The sequence below is a fragment of the Cucurbita pepo genome, chromosome LG10 (assembly GCF_002806865.2).
Source record: "Cucurbita pepo subsp. pepo cultivar mu-cu-16 chromosome LG10, ASM280686v2, whole genome shotgun sequence".
Taxonomy (NCBI): Eukaryota; Viridiplantae; Streptophyta; class Magnoliopsida; order Cucurbitales; family Cucurbitaceae; genus Cucurbita; species Cucurbita pepo.
The window spans coordinates 5,148,548-5,171,060 of NC_036647.1; the positions used below are offsets into that span (position 1 = coordinate 5,148,548).

A 22,513-nucleotide genomic window follows, 5' to 3' on the forward strand; every position below is an offset into this window, starting at 1 on the left:
TTTCTAAACTAAAATTAATATTTTGATGATATTGTCGATCATAACTCTCTAATTTTCGTAACTTTTAACTTTAAAAAATTTATTCACGAACGTGAATAATTTATTTATATTTCATTCTCTATTCTTTTCTCCTACTATTTTGTTCTCCTTTTAATTTACTCCACATACATTTATTATCAAATAAGTTATATTAATACCCTAAATTAAAAGTATACATTCAAGATGAAATAATCCCTACAAAAATCATTATTAAGCTATGGTTGGAACGACCAATCAACTTGTGCACCTTCGTAACCTATTAATAAATTCTATTTGCAGGCGAATTTGTGAGTTGACATTTTTTTTGTTGAGTCAATAAAAAAATTCACTTTTAAGATTATTAGGAAAATTAACATGGGTAGTAGTTATGATAACCTAACCCAACTCAACCCGTGAATTATGAACTCTATTTGGATTGTTAGGGCACCAACTCAAGTGCATCTCCACGACCTCATGAAAAAATGAGAGAAAAAATCAACTAAGACCCGAACATTAGGTGTACATGAGGTTCTAGGGATGCACTCGGAGTTGATTAAATGGGCCTCAATTAACTCACCATTATTATGATTATAAATAGGGTTAATTAAGAAAGGGAAGAACTTGTTGATGTTGGGTATTAAAAACTACTAATCTTTGTATTTACTTCAAAGAAAATGGGGGAAGAATTGCAGGTGTTTGGTAGCCATGTGAGTCCCTTTAGTCGGCGAGTGGAGTTGGCTCTCCAACTCAAAGCCATACCATACCAATATATTGAGGAAGACATACCCAAAAAGAGCCATTTGCTTCTCAAATACAACCCACTTTACAAGAAGGTGCCCGTCCTCGTCCACAATGGAATACCCCTTGTAGAGTCTCTTATCATCCTCGAATATATCGATGAAAATTGGAAAACTAACCCTATATTGCCCCAACATCCTCGTGAAAGAGCTCGAGAAAGGTTTCTCGCCAAGTATATCGATGACAAGGTAACATAATTTGGATCCTATCATTTTAACTCTCGAAAACACAATGAAATGAATAATTAAAGTGGAAAGAAACCAAATAAACACACGGTTAGACATTATTTTTTAACTATTCATGACAAGAAATGTTTCGTTTTCGTTTTTTGGGCTTCTCTTTAAGGTTTTAATATGTGTCAGTGAGAGGTTTCTACCTCTTATCCGTGACGAAGACATTTTAAAACTTTGAGGAGAAGTCTAGAAGATAAAGTTCAAATAGGACAATATCTGCTAGTGTAGGCTTGGGCTGTTACAAATGGTATTAGAGCCAGCTACCGGATCGTGTGCCAGCGAGAACGTTGGGCCCCAAGAGGTAGATTGTAAGATCCCGCGTTGATTGAAGAGGAGAATAAAACATTTATTAAAATGCGTGGAAACATTTCCCATGTTGAGCTAGAATTCCTCCCCAAAACTTGTGTAAACTTGGGTCTTTCATTCGGGCCCTCTTGAAGATGGGCACCTCGAGGCCAATGATACCCCACCCATGTGATTAAGACCTATAGACCCCACCCTTCGTATGGTTACAGGTCCGGTCCTTGTTGGAGCGTAGTAATTAGTAGGTGATCAAAGACCAGTAGCAAATTCATATACTGACCTTAGTGATATATCGGTGAATGAGAAGGATTAATAACATCTTTATGTAAAACCTAAATGAGTTACAAATCAAACTTATTGACTCATAGTTCACACTTTTGATTTTGTTGGTTAAGGTGTTTCGTTCGTGGATCAAAGCCGCTAGAAGCGGAAGAGAAGGGAGAGAGAAGGCTGTAGAGGAAGCATGCAAAGCATTGGAACCACTTGAAAATGAGCTTAAAAGCAACAAGTTCTTCGGAGGAGACAGCATTGGGTTGGTGGACATCGTTGGCATCTTCGTAGGCTACTGGATTCCTGTCATGCAACAGGCTCTCGGGTTTCAGATTCTGACCACCCACAGGTTTCCAAAGCTAACCAAATGGAGCCAAGAGCTTTTGAAGCATAGCGTTGTGAACCAGGCTCTGCCTCCAAAACATGATCTTTCTTCTTATATTCAAGCTCGTTATCCACACAACCTCGGCTCTAAGCTGTGAGGGCCTGGCTGATGGTTCGATTTGTTGGGATATGTAACCAGATACCTACATCCGAGATATATTTGGTAAAGATCTATATATATGTGGTAGATATTTGATAAAGATTTTGATAGAGATATATTGGTTAGATTATATTTTTAGTAAATTGAAACCATATATATACGATTAGCGAGTTCTCTCACAATGTCCTTTTCTTCATTCTCGTTATTCTATTTTGTTGTAATACTGAAGTCATCAATAATAAAACTTTTAACTCAACATCAATAATAAAAACTTTAGTCAATATTCCTCTTTGTATTTTCTCTCTCTTGTTCTTTATGTTCACTTGATCGAGTGTGTGCATTGTTGAACGATCCTAACAATTGGTATTAGAGCTAACAACTGGTATCGATCCTAACAACTGGTATTAGAGCGAGACGAGATTCACCACGATTTGTGAAGATGGAAATTTCAAAGATTGGAATTGAAAAGTTTGATGGATCCGATTTCAATTTCTGTGAATTGAAGAAAAGTATCGGAACAACGAAGCAAGTGGGAGTTGAGGTTGAGTTACAGAACAATTCACAGAATGATGTTATAGCAGATACTCAAGAAACTCTTGAGACTATTGCTGAGGAACCAGATGTGAAGCAAGTGGGAGTTGAGGTTGAGTTGCTGAAAGATTCATCTAGTGATGTTGTAGCTGATACTCAAGAAACTCCTGAGACTATTGCTGAATAACCAAAAGAGGAGCAAGTGACACCTGAGCAGGTGTTGAAAAGATCATCCAGAGTCATCAGAGTAGATAGGTATGTACCTTCTTTACACTATCGGTTGGTGACTGACGAAGGGGAACGAAAGCCGCTTGATGAGGCCCTACAATTGGAGGATACACCCAAGTGGGAGCAAACTATGGATGATGGGATGTCTAGGCTTCAGAAAAATGCGTTGCTCTTTCATCTGCTGAGGCTGAGTATGTGGCATCAGCTGGAAAAGAAATGATATGGATGATAGACTATCTAGAAGAATTAGGCAATGAGTATGTGGCATCAGCTGGAAAAGAAATGATATGGATGATAGACTATCTAGAAGAATTAGGCAAGAAGCAGCACGAGAAAATTCTTCAGGTAGATAGTTAGAGTGTCATGCAGTTGGCAAGGAACCCGGTCTATCATTCAAATAAAAAAACACATAAGGTAATACCATTTCACTCGGAGGTTAGTAGAAGATGGTGATGTGTTTGGAGAAGATAGAGGGTGCAAAGAACCCAACAAACATTTTGTATTGATGTTGGAACATTGAGGTTGTGCAAAACCTCAAGTGGTATGGTATTGATAATGAAATTCTTGGTTGACTGGATCTGTCTAATAGTGGAAGATATTTCGTAAAGATCTTGAGATGGTTGGGATAGGTAACTTATGACTGATAGAATTATATTTGAGAGATATTTAGTAAAGATTATATATTTGAAAGATATTTGGTGAAGATGAGATATACACGTAGATATTTGGTTAAGATTTGATAGGGATAGATCGTAATCTTTGAAACCTATATTTAGTAAATTGAAATCATATATATCCACTGCTTTTAAAATGTAATTTTCTTGATTCCGTTATTCGATCTTGTTGTATAGAAGTCATCAATAAACTTTTAGACAATATTCTTCCTTGTATTTTCTCTCTCCTACTTCCTTGTATTTTCTCTCTCCTATTCTTTAGTTCATCTTGATCGAGTGTGGGCGTTGCAATTGGTATCAGAGCTAACAACTGATATCGATCCTAACACAATTATTCTATTCAGAGCTAACAACTGATATCGATCCTAACACAATTATTCTATTCATTGAATCAGAGAATTGATAAAAAAATTAGCCAACCAAAAAGTTACCTAAATTGGGTGTCTTTTGAAATATTCAGAGTGTAAGAGAAAAGAAAGAAAACAATTAGTATCCGAGCTAACAACCGATATTGATACTATCATGATTATTGTATTCACTCCATCAGAGAATTGATGAATGACAAAGACAGAGTGTTCTAGAGATGAATGGATAACCTTTGGCCAACCAAAAAGTTGCCTAAATTGAGTGTCTTTTGGAATATTAATAGAGTAGGAGAAAGAAAACTTTATTAGTGTTAGATGCTGAATATGATATTGTCTACTTTGAACATAAGCTCTCATATCTTTGCTTTTCCAAACTAACTTAAAATCCTTATTTGGGAGTCCCAATCAGATAAGAATAAATATTAATTGTATTGAATCAGATCGCAGTTCATCATCCATTTTCATGGAGCTTTCTCATACCCATCATGTCCTCCTTTTTCCCTTTCCGGCCAAAGGCCACATCAAACCCTTCTTCTCTCTCGCCCAGCTCCTCTGCAACGCCGGTCTCCGTGTCACCTTCCTCAACACCGACCACCACCACCGTCGCATCCACGACCTCAACCGCCTCGCCGCCCAACTTCCCACGCTTCACTTCGACTCTGTTTCTGACGGACTCCCGCCGGATGAACCCCGCGATGTTCCCGACAGGAAGCTCTGTGACTCCATTCGTCAAGTCACCAGCTCCCTCTTTCGAGAGCTTCTGGTCTCATACAATAATGGATCTTCTTCTGGCCGCCCGCCGATCACTTGTGTTATTACAGATGTCATGTTTCGTTTTCCGATTGATATAGCTGAAGAATTGGGTATCCCTGTTTTTACTTTCTCTACTTTCAGTGCCCGTTTCTTGTTCCTTATCTTCTGGATTCCCAAGCTCCTTGAACATGGCCAGCTTCAATACCCAGGTAACTCGCATAACATTGGGTTTAATTTTTTTAATTGGATAATAAAATGGAAATTGGAGTTGAGACCGATTTCGTTTACTCTGTTTCCATCCGGCAATGCAGAGCAAGAACTCCATGGCGTTCCTGGGGCGGAAGGGCTTATAAGATGGAAAGATTTGCCGGGATTTTGGTCTGTCGAAGATGTAGCGGATTGGGATCCAATGAACTTCGTGAACGAGACCTTAGCCACGTCTCGATCCTCTGGTTTAATTCTCAACTCATTCGACGAACTCGAAGCTCCATTTCTGACGAGTCTTTCCAAGATATACAAAAAAATTTACAGCCTTGGACCCATTAACTCTCTGTTGAAGAACANTCAGCCTGCCATCCTGAGGTTCGATGGTCACTATGATCATTGGGCGATGTTGATGGAAATTTTTCTCAAATCAAAGGAGTTTTTTTGTATAGTGGAGACGGGTTATGAAGAGCCAAATGAAGGCGAGGTACTCTCAGCTGGTCAACAGCAACTCTTGGCAGCATCGAAGTTGAAGGACTTGAAGGTCAAGAACTATTTATTTCAGTCCATTGATAGGACTATCTTGTAAACAATGCTCCAGAAGAAGACATCCAAAGAAATTGGGGATTCTATGAGGAGGAAGTATCAAGGCTCAACGAGAGTAAAGCGTGCTCAACTACAGTTAGAAGAGACTTTGAAATTCTCCAAATGCAAAAGGGAGAACCGGTGAATGATTAGATTGGCAAGGTTATGAGTCTTGCAAGTAAAATGAGGATGCATGGTGATTCAATCACGGATCTTGCAGTCGTAGAAAAGATTTTGCGATCACTNAGTAAAGCGTGCTCAACTACAGTTAGAAGAGACTTTGAAATTCTCCAAATGCAAAAGGGAGAACCGGTGAATGATTAGATTGGCAAGGTTATGAGTCTTGCAAGTAAAATGAGGATGCATGGTGATTCAATCACGGATCTTGCAGTCGTAGAAAAGATTTTGCGATCACTAAGTTCGATTACATTGTATGTTCTATCGAAGAAGCAAACAATGTCAAAGAGAGGCAAATAGATGAACTCCAAAGCTCCCTGTTAGTACATGTACAAAGACTCAATCCCTAGAGGTAGAGGGCAAAGAAGAGGCAGAGGTCGTGGGAGAGGCAGTCGAGAAAGAAATGGAGATGTTGGCAGGTCAGCAGATCTAGTCAGAAACGATTATGACAACAAAGGTAAGAGACACTTTGACAAGTCTAAGGTGGAATGCTATAGATGTGGACGCCTTGGACATTATAAAAATGAATGTTATACCAGGCTCCAAAAGGAGAAAAGAGATCAATCCAATTTTGTGGAGAGAAGAGAAGAAGAAACATTGTTAATGTCATTCCATGCTATGAAGGTTGCAGATCAAGGTGTATGTGTCGTAAACTCTGGCAGCAACCATATGACAGGTTGTAAGGAATTCTTCTCAACTCTGGATAAAAATTTTCATACTACGGTTTCTCTCNTTTTACATATTTATTATGTTGAAGGGATAGTAGTAGATGCATCTCTAAAGATAGAAAAAGTATAATTTATTTAACAAATTTAGTTACTACTCACGAGTAAGAGGTGAAAGCAATTTCATTCAAGTAAATTCAAACCAACTCCGGGAAGCAATCAAATCCCGTCCTATAAAATTACCTCCCTTTCCAATCATTCAAATCACTCCTCCTCTCAATTTCACTTCAATTTTTGTTGTCACCAACAACTGGTATCAGAGCGATCTTGCAGCAGCAAGAATGGTAGCAGAAAAACAAGTTGAGAGCTACGTTCAGCCTNACGTTAAATATCGTTGCCAAAAGTTTGATGGTGAAGAAAGAAGTTACCACCTGACTTTGGCATTTTAGGTATGGTCATCTACACTTTAAAGGATTAAAGACTTTGTCTTCAAAGAATNGGTCACTATGATCATTGGGCGATGTTGATGGAAATTTTTCTCAAATCAAAGGAGTTTTTTTGTATAGTGGAGACGGGTTATGAAGAGCCAAATGAAGGCGAGGTACTCTCAGCTGGTCAACAGCAACTCTTGGCAGCATCGAAGTTGAAGGACTTGAAGGTCAAGAACTATTTATTTCAGTCCATTGATAGGACTATCTTGTAAACAATGCTCCAGAAGAAGACATCCAAAGAAATTGGGGATTCTATGAGGAGGAAGTATCAAGGCTCAACGAGAGTAAAGCGTGCTCAACTACAGTTAGAAGAGACTTTGAAATTCTCCAAATGCAAAAGGGAGAACCGGTGAATGATTAGATTGGCAAGGTTATGAGTCTTGCAAGTAAAATGAGGATGCATGGTGATTCAATCACGGATCTTGCAGTCGTAGAAAAGATTTTGCGATCACTAAGTTCGATTACATTGTATGTTCTATCGAAGAAGCAAACAATGTCAAAGAGAGGCAAATAGATGAACTCCAAAGCTCCCTGTTAGTACATGTACAAAGACTCAATCCCTAGAGGTAGAGGGCAAAGAAGAGGCAGAGGTCGTGGGAGAGGCAGTCGAGAAAGAAATGGAGATGTTGGCAGGTCAGCAGATCTAGTCAGAAACGATTATGACAACAAAGGTAAGAGACACTTTGACAAGTCTAAGGTGGAATGCTATAGATGTGGACGCCTTGGACATTATAAAAATGAATGTTATACCAGGCTCCAAAAGGAGAAAAGAGATCAATCCAATTTTGTGGAGAGAAGAGAAGAAGAAACATTGTTAATGTCATTCCATGCTATGAAGGTTGCAGATCAAGGTGTATGTGTCGTAAACTCTGNCACTATGATCATTGGGCGATGTTGATGGAAATTTTTCTCAAATCAAAGGAGTTTTTTTGTATAGTGGAGACGGGTTATGAAGAGCCAAATGAAGGCGAGGTACTCTCAGCTGGTCAACAGCAACTCTTGGCAGCATCGAAGTTGAAGGACTTGAAGGTCAAGAACTATTTATTTCAGTCCATTGATAGGACTATCTTGTAAACAATGCTCCAGAAGAAGACATCCAAAGAAATTGGGGATTCTATGAGGAGGAAGTATCAAGGCTCAACGAGAGTAAAGCGTGCTCAACTACAGTTAGAAGAGACTTTGAAATTCTCCAAATGCAAAAGGGAGAACCGGTGAATGATTAGATTGGCAAGGTTATGAGTCTTGCAAGTAAAATGAGGATGCATGGTGATTCAATCACGGATCTTGCAGTCGTAGAAAAGATTTTGCGATCACTAAGTTCGATTACATTGTATGTTCTATCGAAGAAGCAAACAATGTCAAAGAGAGGCAAATAGATGAACTCCAAAGCTCCCTGTTAGTACATGTACAAAGACTCAATCCCTAGAGGTAGAGGGCAAAGAAGAGGCAGAGGTCGTGGGAGAGGCAGTCGAGAAAGAAATGGAGATGTTGGCAGGTCAGCAGATCTAGTCAGAAACGATTATGACAACAAAGGTAAGAGACACTTTGACAAGTCTAAGGTGGAATGCTATAGATGTGGACGCCTTGGACATTATAAAAATGAATGTTATACCAGGCTCCAAAAGGAGAAAAGAGATCAATCCAATTTTGTGGAGAGAAGAGAAGAAGAAACATTGTTAATGTCATTCCATGCTATGAAGGTTGCAGATCAAGGTGTATGTGTCGTAAACTCTGGCAGCAACCATATGACAGGTTGTAAGGAATTCTTCTCAACTCTGGATAAAAATTTTCATACTACGGTTTCTCTCGGCAACAATTCAACTATCCAAGTGATGGGGAAAGGAACCGTAAATATCAAGACTAGAAATGGCTTTGTAGAGTCTATTTCTAATGTATTCTACATTTCTGATCTGAAGGTCAACTTACTTAGTATCGGTCAGTTACAAGAAAAGGGGTATGTGATCACATTCCAAAATGATGAGTGTGAGATTTATGACTCCAAAAGAGGATCGATTGCTAAGATGAAGATGACCACCAACCGTCTATATCCGTTGACGTTAAATATCGTTGCCAAAAGTTTGANTTGAAAAGGGAGGTAACATTCTCATTATTTGCTTATATGTTGATGATTTAATATTTATCGGCAATAATGAAGAAATGTTTGAATTTTTTAAANAGAGGGCAGAAAACAATCGGAGTAAAATGGGTTTTCAAAACCAAGTTGAATGAAAACGGTGAGGTGGATAAGTACAAGGCGCGACTTGTTGCAAAAGGATACAAGCAAAAGTATGGAATTGATTATAAGGAGGTATTTGCACCAGTGGCACGTCAAGACACTATCAGGCTCATAATTTCTATTGCAGCACAGAAATCTTGGCCTATTTATCAACTTGATGTGAAATCGGCCTTCTTACATGGAGAGCTTCAAGAAGAAGTATATGTGGAGCAACCAGAAGGTTTTGTTCAAAAAGGCAAAGAGGAACAAGTATACAAGTTGAAGAAAGCTTTGTACGGTTTGAAGCAAGCTCCAAGGGCATGGTACAGTCGCATTGATTCTCATTTTGAAAAGATGGGATTCACTAAATGCCCCTATGAACATACATTGTATGTGACAATTGAAAAGGGAGGTAACATTCTCATTATTTGCTTATATGTTGATGATTTAATATTTATCGGCAATAATGAAGAAATGTTTGAATTTTTTAAAAAGAGCATGATGAAGGAATTTGAAATGACAGATCTTGGTTTGATGAAATATTTTCTTGGAGTAGAAGTTACTCAAACTCCCGCAGGTAACTTTATCTGTCACAAGAAATATGCTCAAGAATTACTTGAAAGATTTAAAGAGCGAGAGGTTGGGTTTGAAACTCCATCAGAATTGGAGTTTGAAGCGAGAGGTTGCACATTTGGAACTCCATCAGAATTGGGTTTGAAGTTGCACAAGGATATTAAAGAGCGAGAGGTTGATAATAGGTACTTCAAACAAATTGTGGGAAGTTTGATGTACTTAACTTCAACAAGACCGTATGTACCTTCTTTACACTATCGGTTGGTGACTAATGAAGGGGAACGAAAGCCCTTTGATGAGACCCTACAGTTGAAGGATACAATCAAGTGGGAGCAAGCTACGGATGATGGGATGTCTAGGCTTCATAAATGCGTTGTTGTTTCATCTGTTGAGGCTGAGTACGTGGCATTGGCTAAAGTTGAGTACGTGGCAATGGCTGATGCTGTAAAGGAGATGATATGGATGACAGACTATCTAGAAGAATTAGGCAAGAAGCAGCGCGAGAAGATTCACCGGGTAGATAGTTAGATTGTCATGCAGTTGGCGAGGAACCCGGTCTATCATTCAAAGACAAAACACAGAAGGCGATACCATTTCACTCGGAGGTTAGTGGAAGATGTTGAGAAGATAGAGGGTGCAAAGAATTCAACAAACATTTTGTGTTGATGTTGGAACATTAATGTTGATAATGAAATTCTTGTTTGACTGGATCTGGATCAATCTTCAATTGGGAGATTGGTGGGGTTGACTGGATCAGTCTCCAATGGTAGATTATTGAGACATGGAGTCAAATGCCTACAAAAGATATATTTAGAAGATATTTGTAAAGATAGTGATATATTTGAAAAATATTTAGTAAAGATCTGGAAGATATATTTGAAACCTAGTTAGAAGTATGTGATATAAATATATATGGTAGATATTTGGTAGATTGAAATCATATATAACCATTAGATAGCGCTCTCAAAATGCTTTTTTTTCTTCATTTTCCGTATTTTATCTCGTATAACATATATGAAGTCATCCATAATAAAACCATTAGTCAATACTCCTCTTTGTATTTTCTCGTATTTATAGTGTGTACGTTGTTGAGCGATCCTAACAATTGGTATCGGTGCTAACAACTAATATCGATCTTAACACGATTATTAAATTCAATGTATGAGAGAATTGAGAGAATTGATGAATGACAAAATTAGAGTGTTCTAGAGATAATGGATAACCTTTCAAAATTGGCCATCCAAAAACTTGCCCAAATTGGGTGTCTTTTGGAATTTATTTAGTGTAAGGGAAAGGAAAGAAACCCTTCTTAGAACTAACGAAAATCCTTCAAAACTACAGCTAATTGCACGCCCTTCGGTAACCCGAATGCAACTCCACAAAATCCATGTTCTTTAGAAGTCCCAATAAGTACTAATTGTATTGAATCAGATCGCAGTTCATCATCCATTTCCATGGAGCTTTCTCCTACCCACCATCNATGGAAGGAAGCTATGGACAGTGAAATCAAATCCATAGAGAAGGACAAGACTTGGGAGCTTACTGATCTTCCTAGAGGGCAGAAAATNCCAGCTCCTCTGCAACGCCGGTCTCCGTGTCACCTTCCTCAACACCGACCACCACCACCGTCGCATCCACGACCTCGACCGCCTCGCCGCCCAACTTCCCACGCTTCACTTCGACTCTGTTTCTGACGGCCTCCCGCCGGATGAACCCCGCAATGTTTTCGATGGGAAGCTCTATGAATCCATTCGTCAAGTCACCAGCTCCCTCTTTCGAGACCTTCTGGTTTCCTACAATAATGGAACTTCTTCTGGCCGCCCGCCGATCACTTGTGTTATTACAGATTGCATGTTTCGTTTTCCGATTGATATAGCTGAAGAATTGGGTATCCCTGTTTTTACTTTCTCTACTTTCAGTGCCCGTTTCTTGTTCCTGTTCTTCTGGATTCCCAAGCTCCTTGAAGATGGCCAGCTTCGATACCCAGGTAACTCGCATAACATTGGGTTTAATTTTTTTAATTGGATAATAAAATGGAAATTGGAGTTGAGACCCATTTCGTTTACTCTGTTTCCATCCGGCGATGCAGAGCAAGAACTCCATGGCGTTCCTGGGGCGGAAGGGCTTATAAGATGCAAAGATTTGCCGGGATTTTTGTCAGACGAAGATGTAGCGCATTGGAAACCAATGAACTTCGTGAACCAGATCTTAGCCACGTCTCGATCCTCTGGTTTAATTCTCAACACATTCGACGAACTCGAAGCTCCATTTCTGACGAGTCTTTCCAAGATATACAAAAAAATTTACAGTCTTGGACCCATTAACTCTCTGTTGAAGAACTTCCAGTCCCAACCCCAGTACAACCTTTGGAAAGAAGATCACAGTTGCATGGCGTGGCTCGACTCCCAGCCACGAAAATCCGTCGTGTTCGTCAGCTTCGGGAGCGTGGTGAAGTTAACAAGCCGGCAGTTGATGGAGTTTTGGAATGGATTGGTGAACAGTGGAAAGCCATTTCTGTTGGTGTTGAGATCAGATGTAACTGAGGCAGGGGAAGAAGTGGTGAGAGAAATCATGGAGAGGAAGGCAGAAGGGAGATGGGTGATTGTGAATTGGGCTCCACAAGAGGAGGTCTTGGCCCACGACGCCGTTGGTGGGTTCTTGACGCATTCTGGGTGGAACTCCACCTTGGAGAGCTTAGCTGCTGGTGTTCCTATGATCTCTTGGCCCCAAATCGGAGACCAAACAAGTAACTCTACATGGGTCTCCAAGGTCTGGAGAATTGGGCTTCAATTGGAGGATGGATTCGATAGCTCCACCATCGAGACCATGGTTCGGTCTATAATGGATCAGAAAATGGAGAAGACGGTTGCAGAGTTAGCCGAACGAGCCAAGAACAGAGCAAGTAAAAACGGGACGTCTTATCGAAATTTTCAAACTTTAATTCAGGACATCACAAACATAATTGAAACACACATCTAAGTAATAAACTCAGCTCCAGATTTATGAAATTTTCAAACTTTTACATATTTATTCAAGTCCATTCATTACATATCAACCAAACACCGCCACCCACCGGTGATCAGCTCCATTCTATCTCTTCACCCGGAGATTTCAACCGATTTTACCGCCGGCTTCTTCTCCGGCACCTTCGGAACGGTGACAGTCAGAACCCCATTCTCCATCGCCGCCTTGACCTCCTCCACTTTAGCATTCTGCGGCAGTCTGAATCTCCTCAGGAACTTCCCTTTGCCCCTTTCAACGCGATGCCACTTCTCGTTCTTCTCCTCCTTTTCAACGCCTCTCTCTCCGCTGATTTGAAGCACGCCGCCGTCCTCCACCTCCACTTTGACTTCCTCCTTCTTCAGCCCCGGCAGATCGGCCTTGAAAATGTGGGCCTCTGGGGTCTCTTTCCAATCGACCTGCGTGTTGGCGAATGAGGAGGCTTCGCTGGCGGTGGTGGGTGCCCATATGTCTGACAAGAAGGGGTCGAAGAGGCTCCTGGTGCCGAATACACTTGGAATCAAAGACATTTTGGGTTGAATTTGAATGACGAGTGGCTTATTAGATGAAATTTCTGTTGGTGTGGTGTGTGATGGGGGATTGAGGGTTTTATAAGGGGTGAGATTGGTAATAAGGAGTGTCGGGGATGTTCTTCGGAGTTCTTTAATGGGTAATTGCTGGCAGTGTTCTTCATCCTTCCACTGCCTTCTCCTACCTTCTTCCCCTGCATGGCCATGGCTTCGAACACAGCATCATCGAGGAGCTTCTCGCGACTTCCTTCGCAATGGAGGCAGCCTAGCCCAGGCTTGGAGTTTGGGCTGTCCGCACCAGCACAGCCCGTTAACCTTTTCCAAATTGGACCTAATTGATCGAGCTTGTATGGAAACCTCCTCTGAAAACATGTCAATATCTATGAGTTTTGTTGAGTCAAGACATCTAGGATAGAAAACGAATGTCTTTTAAAACCACACCGCCCAAACCAATGATGTTTTCTATTACATGGAAGTAGGTATAGAAGTCTTGAGTTCGATTCACAGGTTGTCAGACCTACCTCGACATCTCATTCACGAACACCCTAGAATCCTAACATAGACCTCGAGGATGTTTGAAATGAGGCTAATATAAATAGAGGAATCAACATCATTCAAGATATGCACTTAAGTATTGGAGCGTGTTAGGCATAGCACCACACAAATAAGATTAGTGTGATTTAAAGAGCGAGAAAGGAGTGAGCGTGTGAATAAAAATGTAACAGCCCAGCCCAGAAAGACGATTTCCGTTTTGAGTTTCCTCTTAAGGTTTTAAAACACGTCTGTTAAGAAAAGCTTTCACAACCTTATAAGAATGCTTTCATTCCCTTCTACAACTGATATGAGATCTCACAATCCACCCTGTTGGAGGCCTTTCCTGGCATACTACCTAGTGACGGACTCTAATACCATTTGTAACAATCCAAGCTAGTAGATATTGTCCTTTTTAGGTTTTCACTTCTACGCTCTCTAAGTTTCCACAGTCTTATAAGGAATACTTCGTTCTCATCTTCAATCAACGTAGAATATCTCACAAAAGCCGAAGAAAGTTGTGAACCAGACAAACTCTACACAACAAAACAAAAAAACCCCATCAAATCTTTGGGCGGACAACCTAATGACTTAAAGTTAACTTTTAGCTATAATCACAACGTTAAACTGCTGCTAATTAAACGTCGCCAGTTTGGCTGAGCCCTGTCTCTCATCTCCATTGTTATATATATATACACTAAGCAGCCAAATCCCATCTCCTCTCTCAGGTTGAGAACGTTGAGAAATGGAATCTATGCCCATGTCTCCTCCAGCCATGGATGGCAGAGATACTCCAATGATGCAGATGAGCTTCTACTGGGGCAAAGAGGCAGTGGTTCTCTTTTCAGGGTGGCCTAAACAGAGTGTTGGCATGTACATACTGGCCTTCTTCTTCATCTTCCTGCTGGCCTTCGCCATCGAGTTCTTGAGCCACACGCAGCCAACCAAGCTTCCCAAGAGCCCTGTTGCCAGCGCCTCCATTCAGGCCCTCGTCTATGCTTTCAGGACAGGGTTGGCTTATCTGGTCATGTTGGCTGTTATGTCCTTCAACGTTGGGATGTTTATAGCGGCTGTGGCAGGGCATAGTCTTGGATATTTTGTTCTCAAACTTCGTGCTCTTACTGCTGGAAAGAGGAGTGATTGTAATGAAGTTTGAGTGATTGTAGTGTTCTTGAAATGCTTGTTTTCATTCATTTCCTTTATGCTGATTGTATAATCAATCAATATGTGAAATGAAACTTTGGTTAATACTAAGTTGGTTGATATTAATCTGAAAATGAACAACTTTTTCAAGTTGGCGTAGAGCACCACTTGATTGGGAAAAGGTTAAGGCATCTACCTAGCATTGTTCATTTTGGATGAGATGCAAAAATTCAAAAGCCCAAGTCTACAGCGACAACACCAACAAAAAGATACCAAAAATTAGAAAAGATAAATTATTTGAGTGTCATCAACAGTCCAAGTCCGCCAACCCCACTACTAGCGGTATTATCCTTTTTTTAGCTTTTCCTTCTAAGCTTTAAGGCAGGTTTTGTAACGCCTCAGATCCACAGCTAGCAGATATTGTCTTCTTTGGGCTTTCCATATTGTCCTCTTTCGCCTTTCCCTTTCTGACTTCCACGTACTTCCACGTAAGACTTTAAAATGCGTCTATTAGGGGAAGGTTTCCACATCCTTATAAAGTGGGGTTTGTTCTCATCCTCAACTAATGTGGGTCTATTAGGGGAAGGTTTCCACATCCTTATAAAGGTTGGTTTGTTCTCCTCCTCAACTAATGTGGGACATCACAATCCACCCCCTTTCGGAGCCCAGCGTCCTCGCAGGCACTCTTTCCTTCCTCCAATCGATGTGGGACTGCCCCCAAATCCACCCCCCTTTGGTGCCCAGCGTCCTTACTGGCACACCGCCTCGTGTCTACCCCCTTCGGAGAACAGCGAGAAGGCTGGCACATTGTCCGATGTCTGACTCTGATACCATTTGTAACGCCCCAGATCCACCGCTAGCAAATATTGTCCTCTTTGGGATTCCCCTCAAAGCTTTAAAACGCGTCTGCTAGGGGAAGGTTTCCACATCCTTATAAATGGTGGTTTGTTCTCCTTCCCAACCAATATGGGACATCACACGTTTTCACTCCTTTAACCGATGTAGGATCTCATAATCCACCCCCCTCCAAAGTCTAATGTCCTCGTTGGCACTCGTTCCCCTCTCCAATCGATGGACACTAACACCCTTTCCCTTCTCTAATCGATGTGGGATCTCACAATCCACCCATTTAGGGTCCAACGTCCTTGCTGGCACACCGTGCAATGTCTATCTTTGATACCATTTGAAATAGTCCAAATCCACGTTAGTAAGAGGTTTCCACACCCTTATAAAAAATGGTTTATTTCAACCTCCACGGGATGTGAGATATCAGATTGACTATCTTTAGGATGGTGTTTAGAACTCATTTAAATTGAGTCATTTTCCAAGTTGAAATGCATAGGTTTGAATAGCTAAGTATGATATGGGACAGTCCTTGCATAGGTTTGAAGTTATATTTCACAGATCATGAGATTTTTGGCAGGATCAGATAATATGATAAGTTGCAGACTATGAACACAGAAAGGTATATTCACAATTGCTTTTGTGGAAGTTAGTTCAACAACTAGTTGAATAGGATGAGCATATGCCATCATATAACCATCAATACAAGTTTGGAGTAGTTGAGGTTTGTTCATAAATTTTAAGACCTTACTTTTTTTTTTTTCTTTTTTTTCTTTTTCAAACTTGATCCAATTATGAAGCATATTTAAAATTAACTTCATTTCAAAATGTTTTAACTACAATCAAGACAATCTTGACGTAACAACTCACATGGCATTGTGATGCATGTGATGTTCGTCATAGCAACCTAACAAGACTCGGTCTCACTCGATCTCGCATTAAATGGTAATTACATCAAACCCATAAATATTATTGCCTTGGATGGGTAAACCCACCACTTTACTTTCACTTAGACTCGGCCCAAACCAATGAGAGGATCCTTCTGCTGGGCTCCGTCCCCTCTTTTGGATGATGAAAGTCCCACCTCGAAGGCAGTAAAAAATGATTAAGACTCCAAAGGAGTCAAGCCTCGATTAAAGGGAGACGTACTTTGTTCGAAAGGAAGTGTTAGATGGTTTATAAACAAACAATAATACTCTCTCCATTGTTTTGAGGCCTTTTGGGATGCCCAAAGCAAAGCCATGAGAGCTTATGTTCAAAGTGGACAATCTCATACCATTGTGGGGAGTCGTGTTCGTCTAACATGGTATCAAAGTCATACCCTAAACTTAGTCGTGCCAATAAATTGGTAAATACTCAAACATCGAACAAATAACTTCAAAAGAAAAGGGGTCAAGCCTCCTCGAAGACAGTCAAAAATGACTAAGACTCCAAAGGAGTTGAGCCTCGATTAAGGGGAGGCGCGTTTTGTTCGAGGGGAAGTGTTGGATGATGAAAGTCCTACCTTGGCTAATTTAGAGAATGATCATGAGTTTATAAGTGAGGAATACTAACTCCATTGGTATAAGAGATTTTTTGAGGAAGTCCAAAGCAAAGTCATGAGAGCTTATGGTGACAATATCATACTATTGTAGAGATAATAGAAATAATAGAAGCATGAATGGGTCATAGTTGTAATTAAAATGAGGGAAAATAGGAAGAAGGAAACAAAAAGGAAGTTAAGTGGAGAAGGAATCAACATCAAAGACAGGCGCGAGGAGGCGAGGAGGCGAGGAGGCGAGGAGGGCAGGAGAATCGTGATGAAAGCGACTTGGTTCTCACCGCAAAGTGGGAGTGGAGTGGTGCTTGTGTGGCGTTGTGTGAGGCGCCCCGTCCCGACATGACCGCACGCACATAACAAACCCTAAACGTGGCACGCGAATAGCGGCAGTGGGCGCGCGCCGTGTCCTTTCCCTTGTAATTTAAGTATAATGTTAAAACATTATTAATATTGGGAAAATATTTTCTTTCCATAAATAAAAATAAAAATAAAAATAAAAATAAATCAATAAAAAGCAAAAAGAGTGTAGTGTCAATCAAAACTTCACATGGCCACCACTTGCTTTTCATAGAAACATAATAATTAGGCATCTAATAACCCTAAATTCCTATTTCTTCAACTTTTTTTTTTTTTCAAAAATCCAATTATTTTTAATTATTTATTTTTATTTCAAAATTAATTTCCAATTTTAAATAAATATTTAATGTTTTTATTTTACGATATTATTTTGGTATAATGTATTTTAGTATCATTTTTGGGCGAAAATTAAAAAAAAAAAAAAGTTAAAAAGGAACACAAATCTTCTCGGGGCAAGAAAAAGGCAATTTATGCTCTCCCTTCCAGACGAAATCAAAGAATTCGGCCTCCATTTTTATTTAATTTTTTATGATTAAAAATATTAAAATTAATTTAAATATTAATTTTAGGCGTTGATTTTTTAAAAAAATACTACTTCCAACTCACTCAAAATTCAATAATAAAAATTATAAATTTAGTCAAAGATTAATCTCTAATCAACTAATTTTTATTGTTTATAAAATCTAAGTTAAATTACAAGGTTTCCCCGGTCTTTGTAAATGTTTAAATTTTTTAGAAAATTAATTATTATTAAATTATATTCCAAATAAACTTAAATTTTTTTACTTAAACACAAAATTAAAATTTTAAATTCAATTTATTATTTTAAGTAACCAATTTATTTCCAAAATAGAAAACCCATAATAATCATTATTAACAAAAAAAAAAAAATTGTTTTGGTAACCGTTTTGAATAGATTAAAAAAATTTCATTTAAAATGGAATTAGAGATAAAGATTATAGTCGTGACTATCTTAACATTAATATATAATTAATAAAAATATTATAATTTTTAGATTATTGATTAATGTACCAAAATTATAGGAAAAGAATTGAAATATGTCACAAGTATATTATAAAACATTATATTAAGATGAATATCCATGGTAGCATGATTGAGAATATATAAAAATTAAAAAAAATGATTAAATTATATTCATAAATCATAGACCTATCTGCTTTTTAAACTTGTAGATTTCAATTACAATTATAGGTCTCTTGTGAGGATTCCATTTTCCCTTTTATATTTTTTTCAAAAAAGAAAAAGAAAAAGACGGGAGAAAATAAAAATTAGTTAATATATTATTTAATTAGTGCAAGGGCCCCACTGGACAAATTAGAATCCTAAACAAAGTTTCCTAATCTGCCCCTTCCACAAAATTAACAAAACCAACCCATCCTTAATTAACCCCCTTCTCGAGTTAACAACATAATCAAAACAACAATAAAAACCCAACTTAAACACATCTTTATTTCTTCTAATCTTACTCCTAATCCCAATTAACCAAAAACCCCTTTAAATTTGCCTTCGCTTTCCTGTCTTACCCTTTTCCTATTAAACAAAATACTCTAATTAATCTAACACAGCGGTTAGTGATTCTAATTACCCCCCCTTTTATTCTAATCCCGGTGTTGTTGCTTCAGTAAGTCCACTCCTGTGGAAGCCGGATGTCATGGTTTACTTCCGGCGCCGGTGCTGACGCCCGGAGGGTCTCATTCCGAAGCCTTGCAGTGACATCTGAGAATAAAGAGAATGAACACTAAGATCAGTAAAAATGGTGAAAATTAAATGGGGTTTGAAGAAATGAGGGCTTTCAGAGATGACCCTTTTTCTTACCGTTGTTCTTAACTGCGTTGGAAACTGGAGGGGGACGGGATTGAAGCTGCTGGGGCTGGACACGCTGCACGTACATGTCGTCTAAGTTGAGATTCAGGGCTTGCATCACTCTAGCAGGAACAAGAACAGTCGAGCATGCTGTGGAGGGAAACAATCTGAGGTTAAAATGGGGAAAAAGAACTCGGTGAATCTGCGATTCAATGGGGGAAAGTAAGTTTTTACAGACCTGGCTTCTTGCGATTTTCTGAGACAGTGCCACTTTGTTGTCGTGGCAAAAACACCCCTGTACCGGCGCATTCCCTCTTCCCGCCGGGAGCACCGAGAAACACCGCCCTCATGCCCGAGACTTTCGGCGGGGGGTTCATAGAGTGTTTCCGTGGAGGAGGAGCCCAAGTCGTTTGGATCGATAAGCCAGTTGTAGAGCGACAGTTTCTGCCATTGAAGAACTCGGTATTTCTTCCCTTGTTCGGCGGCACTTGGGGCTGATATTGACCAGCAGAGCACTTTGTCTGTCCCATACGAGCCACCGTGTTGATTTGCTGAATAATCTGTTGTCGTCTCAGATTCAGAAACTGTATAAAGACAAAATCCCATAAGAGACAAAGCAGAGAGACGAATGAAACCTCCACGAAATCAAACGTTGTACTACTAGTACTTACTTCGGAAGCCTGCAGCTGTTGGTAAACTACGGCGTCGGCCTCGAGGTTTTTGAGCGGAACAGAGACTGAAACGGGCTTTCTAGGTGGAGCGAGAGGTCGACTAGTGTTGGTAAAACCGTATGATTCTTCATTCATGCGCATCTTCGAGACTTCACCGGCAGCGGCGTGGAGTAGATCCAAAGTAAGTTGAGGATGAGACGCTTGGAAATGGCCATTGGGACTTCCCCTGCTAGAGCCCTGTTTGCAGCCGCACCCACTTCCCACAGAGCACAGAGTAGACTGTGGTGAACCAGAAAACCCCCAACCCTGTCAAAAAAGAAAACCCACAAATCAGAAAGAGTCGCAAAAACAGGGGATGAGAAATTTAGAAACCAAATACATCATCCAACACATACATGAGAGTTGTCGAGTCCAAAACCATCTTCCAGAGTGGAACGCGCCATTTGATGTGTCAATCCAGCGATGTATTCCTCCTCGTCACTCTCTGTTTCGCTGGAACCAACCAGAGATTCAACCGGCGAACTAAGATCAGAAGTAACCCCAAAAGCCCCCAATCCAAGAGGAAACTCAAAAGGGTACAACCCAACCCCAGCTCTCCCATTCTTAACATCACTACCCTCATACTTCCCCTCAAGGAACAAGTCATCGTCGTGAAGGAACTTAGGAGGAAGCCAAAACTCCCCATCGTCTAAACAATCAGCCATTTCAGAAAGCCGAAAAAAATCCCAAAAGAAATAAAGCTATCAAAACTCCACCAAAAAGAAAGAGAGAGCACTCTCAAAGCAGAGAGTATATTTGGGATTATGTTTTGCGGCTTGGTTAAGGTTTTAATAATAAGAAGAAGGAAGAAGAGAGAGTATGAATAGGGTTTGAAGGAAGTTGAGTGGCGCCCAGCCAAGCCAAAAGGGCCCCAGTCAAAACAGAGGAAATGGGGCGGAAGAGCTTAAAGGGCTCACAGTGGTGGGAGCCCCAAAAGAAGGAAAGTGAACTGGATGTGAATCAGAGAGAAGGAGAGCGACTGGGATGGGACCGTATTTGAAGAGGAGAATATAACATAACAATAAGAAGGAGAGGAAAAAGCCAGAAAATACAGAGAGAAACAAAGAAGGAAGAAGAAGGGTCGGAAGGGAATTCCTCGGAATACGTTTTAAAAGCAGAGGGAGTGGAAAAGTTCATAAAAACAGAGGCTAAGGCCTCACGCGCGTCTGTATGGCGCGTGGTGAATACTCGCTGGCGTTAGTGGGACGACGGTTTCCTTCGTGGCCGGGCAAGTTATGGTCCATTTAGAAGCCGTTTTGTGGGGCCCACTCTAGCAAATGGATGCCACTCGCTCCACCATGTGACTAGCTTCCTTATTACGGGTTTTTTTCTTTTTCTTTTTTTTTTTAATATAAACAATAATAGTAAGAAAATAATTAATTGTTAAATTTTTATTTTATTTTTTAAAAGAGCGAAACGGTGCGTTTAGTAGAAGAGAGTGGATATCCCCAACAAAACCGCATTTTAAGTCAGCGACTTCTAAATTAATAAGATAATTTAAACATATATTTAATTTTACTTTATATACTTAATCCTCATCCATTATGTTCTTTCCGCAAAATATTAATAATAACAAAAATTACTTAGTGATTAAGTAACATTTTAGTGGGTTTGTATCGTTAATGTGTTTGGTATTGACATTTGTTTTTTAATTTTGTTTACTTACCAATAATTAATGAAAAATCAATCATATAAACTAAAATAATTAATTATTAAACAAAAGTTAATAAAGGGGTCGTCGAATTGGTGGGCAAACGACATAACGTTTTAGGTACGTATAGAATGACGTTTTTGCCCCCGTATAGCGTGCAAAATGTGTTTATATCATAACGCTTCAGGTACGTATAGAATGACGTTTTTGCCCCCATATACCGTGTAATGTATTTATGTCATAACGTTTCATATACGAGCCGAATGACGTTTTTACCCTCATATAGCGTGCAATGCGTTTATGTCCCATAATAAGAACGTGATACAATTCAGTTAAAGTAAGCGCGTTTAATTATTTGACTTTTGAATTTATTAGAAAATTTTATAGGCAACTTTTAGTTTAAAAAGATTTTCAAAATATGGTAACCGTTTTAAATAAATATTCTTAAAGAAAAATATAATGATATATAGAAGGCATAATTATCGAATTATTTTAAAATTAGAGAAATTTTGATTAAAAAAACAAACAAAGAAATTAAAAACAGTTTTATATATATTTAATTGTCACATTTTTCTCTAATTTAAATTAATATTTAAATTAATTACTGTAGTAAAAAAGAACAAGGGAGGTAAAAGAGGGTAGCCAGCCACGTTGGCATATTAATTACACAGGAAGGAATTTATGAATATCATGAATAAATGATGAATATTACAGGACACGTGTAGTACTCAGCATTCCCTTGAAAAAATTCTGTACCAACTTAAATATTTTCTACTTTCCCAACTTTACCCTCGCCTCGGTCAAACCCACTACAGTT

General features: G+C 39.4%; 5 protein-coding genes across 6 annotated transcripts; 3 read left to right on the plus strand and 2 right to left on the minus strand.

The window, feature by feature from the left end:
• Positions 1-692: 692 nt before the first annotated feature.
• LOC111804510 (probable glutathione S-transferase) lies at positions 693-2,104 on the plus strand. Its single transcript, XM_023689341.1, has 2 exons — positions 693-1,004; positions 1,748-2,104. The coding sequence occupies exons 1-2, from the start codon at positions 693-695 to the stop codon at positions 2,102-2,104; spliced, it is 669 nt and encodes a 222-aa protein (XP_023545109.1).
• A 2,178-nt stretch (positions 2,105-4,282) lies between these two features.
• Positions 4,283-12,575, plus strand: LOC111803114 (7-deoxyloganetic acid glucosyltransferase-like). Of its 2 annotated transcripts, none has more exons than XM_023687389.1 (3): positions 4,283-4,866; positions 4,969-5,220; positions 11,909-12,575. In XM_023687389.1, the coding sequence occupies exons 1-3, from the start codon at positions 4,368-4,370 to the stop codon at positions 12,544-12,546; spliced, it is 1,389 nt and encodes a 462-aa protein (XP_023543157.1). In that variant the 5' UTR covers positions 4,283-4,367; the 3' UTR covers positions 12,547-12,575. The 2 variants fall into 2 exon arrangements, with proteins under 2 accessions (XP_023543157.1, XP_023543158.1); XM_023687390.1 differs by lacking the exon at positions 4,969-5,220 and adding an exon at positions 11,136-11,554 and having other exon boundaries at positions 4,283-4,447; positions 11,657-12,575.
• LOC111803115 (18.1 kDa class I heat shock protein-like) lies at positions 12,527-13,300 on the minus strand. The gene has a single exon (XM_023687392.1). The coding sequence runs from the start codon at positions 13,095-13,097 to the stop codon at positions 12,666-12,668; it is 432 nt and encodes a 143-aa protein (XP_023543160.1). The 5' UTR covers positions 13,098-13,300; the 3' UTR covers positions 12,527-12,665.
• A 1,013-nt stretch (positions 13,301-14,313) lies between these two features.
• On the plus strand, positions 14,314-14,882 carry LOC111804452 (copper transporter 2-like). Its single transcript, XM_023689259.1, has one exon. It carries the CDS (start codon positions 14,374-14,376, stop codon positions 14,782-14,784), a length of 411 nt encoding a protein of 136 aa, XP_023545027.1. The 5' UTR covers positions 14,314-14,373; the 3' UTR covers positions 14,785-14,882.
• Positions 14,883-18,800: 3,918 nt separating this feature from the next.
• Positions 18,801-21,118, minus strand: LOC111804453. The gene is made up of 5 exons (XM_023689260.1): positions 20,402-21,118; positions 20,007-20,312; positions 19,574-19,919; positions 19,348-19,485; positions 18,801-19,248 (listed from the first exon to the last, which is right to left on the minus strand). Exons 1-5 carry the CDS (start codon positions 20,708-20,710, stop codon positions 19,151-19,153), a joined length of 1,197 nt encoding a protein of 398 aa, XP_023545028.1. The 5' UTR covers positions 20,711-21,118; the 3' UTR covers positions 18,801-19,150.
• Between the last annotated feature and the right edge of the window lie 1,395 nt (positions 21,119-22,513).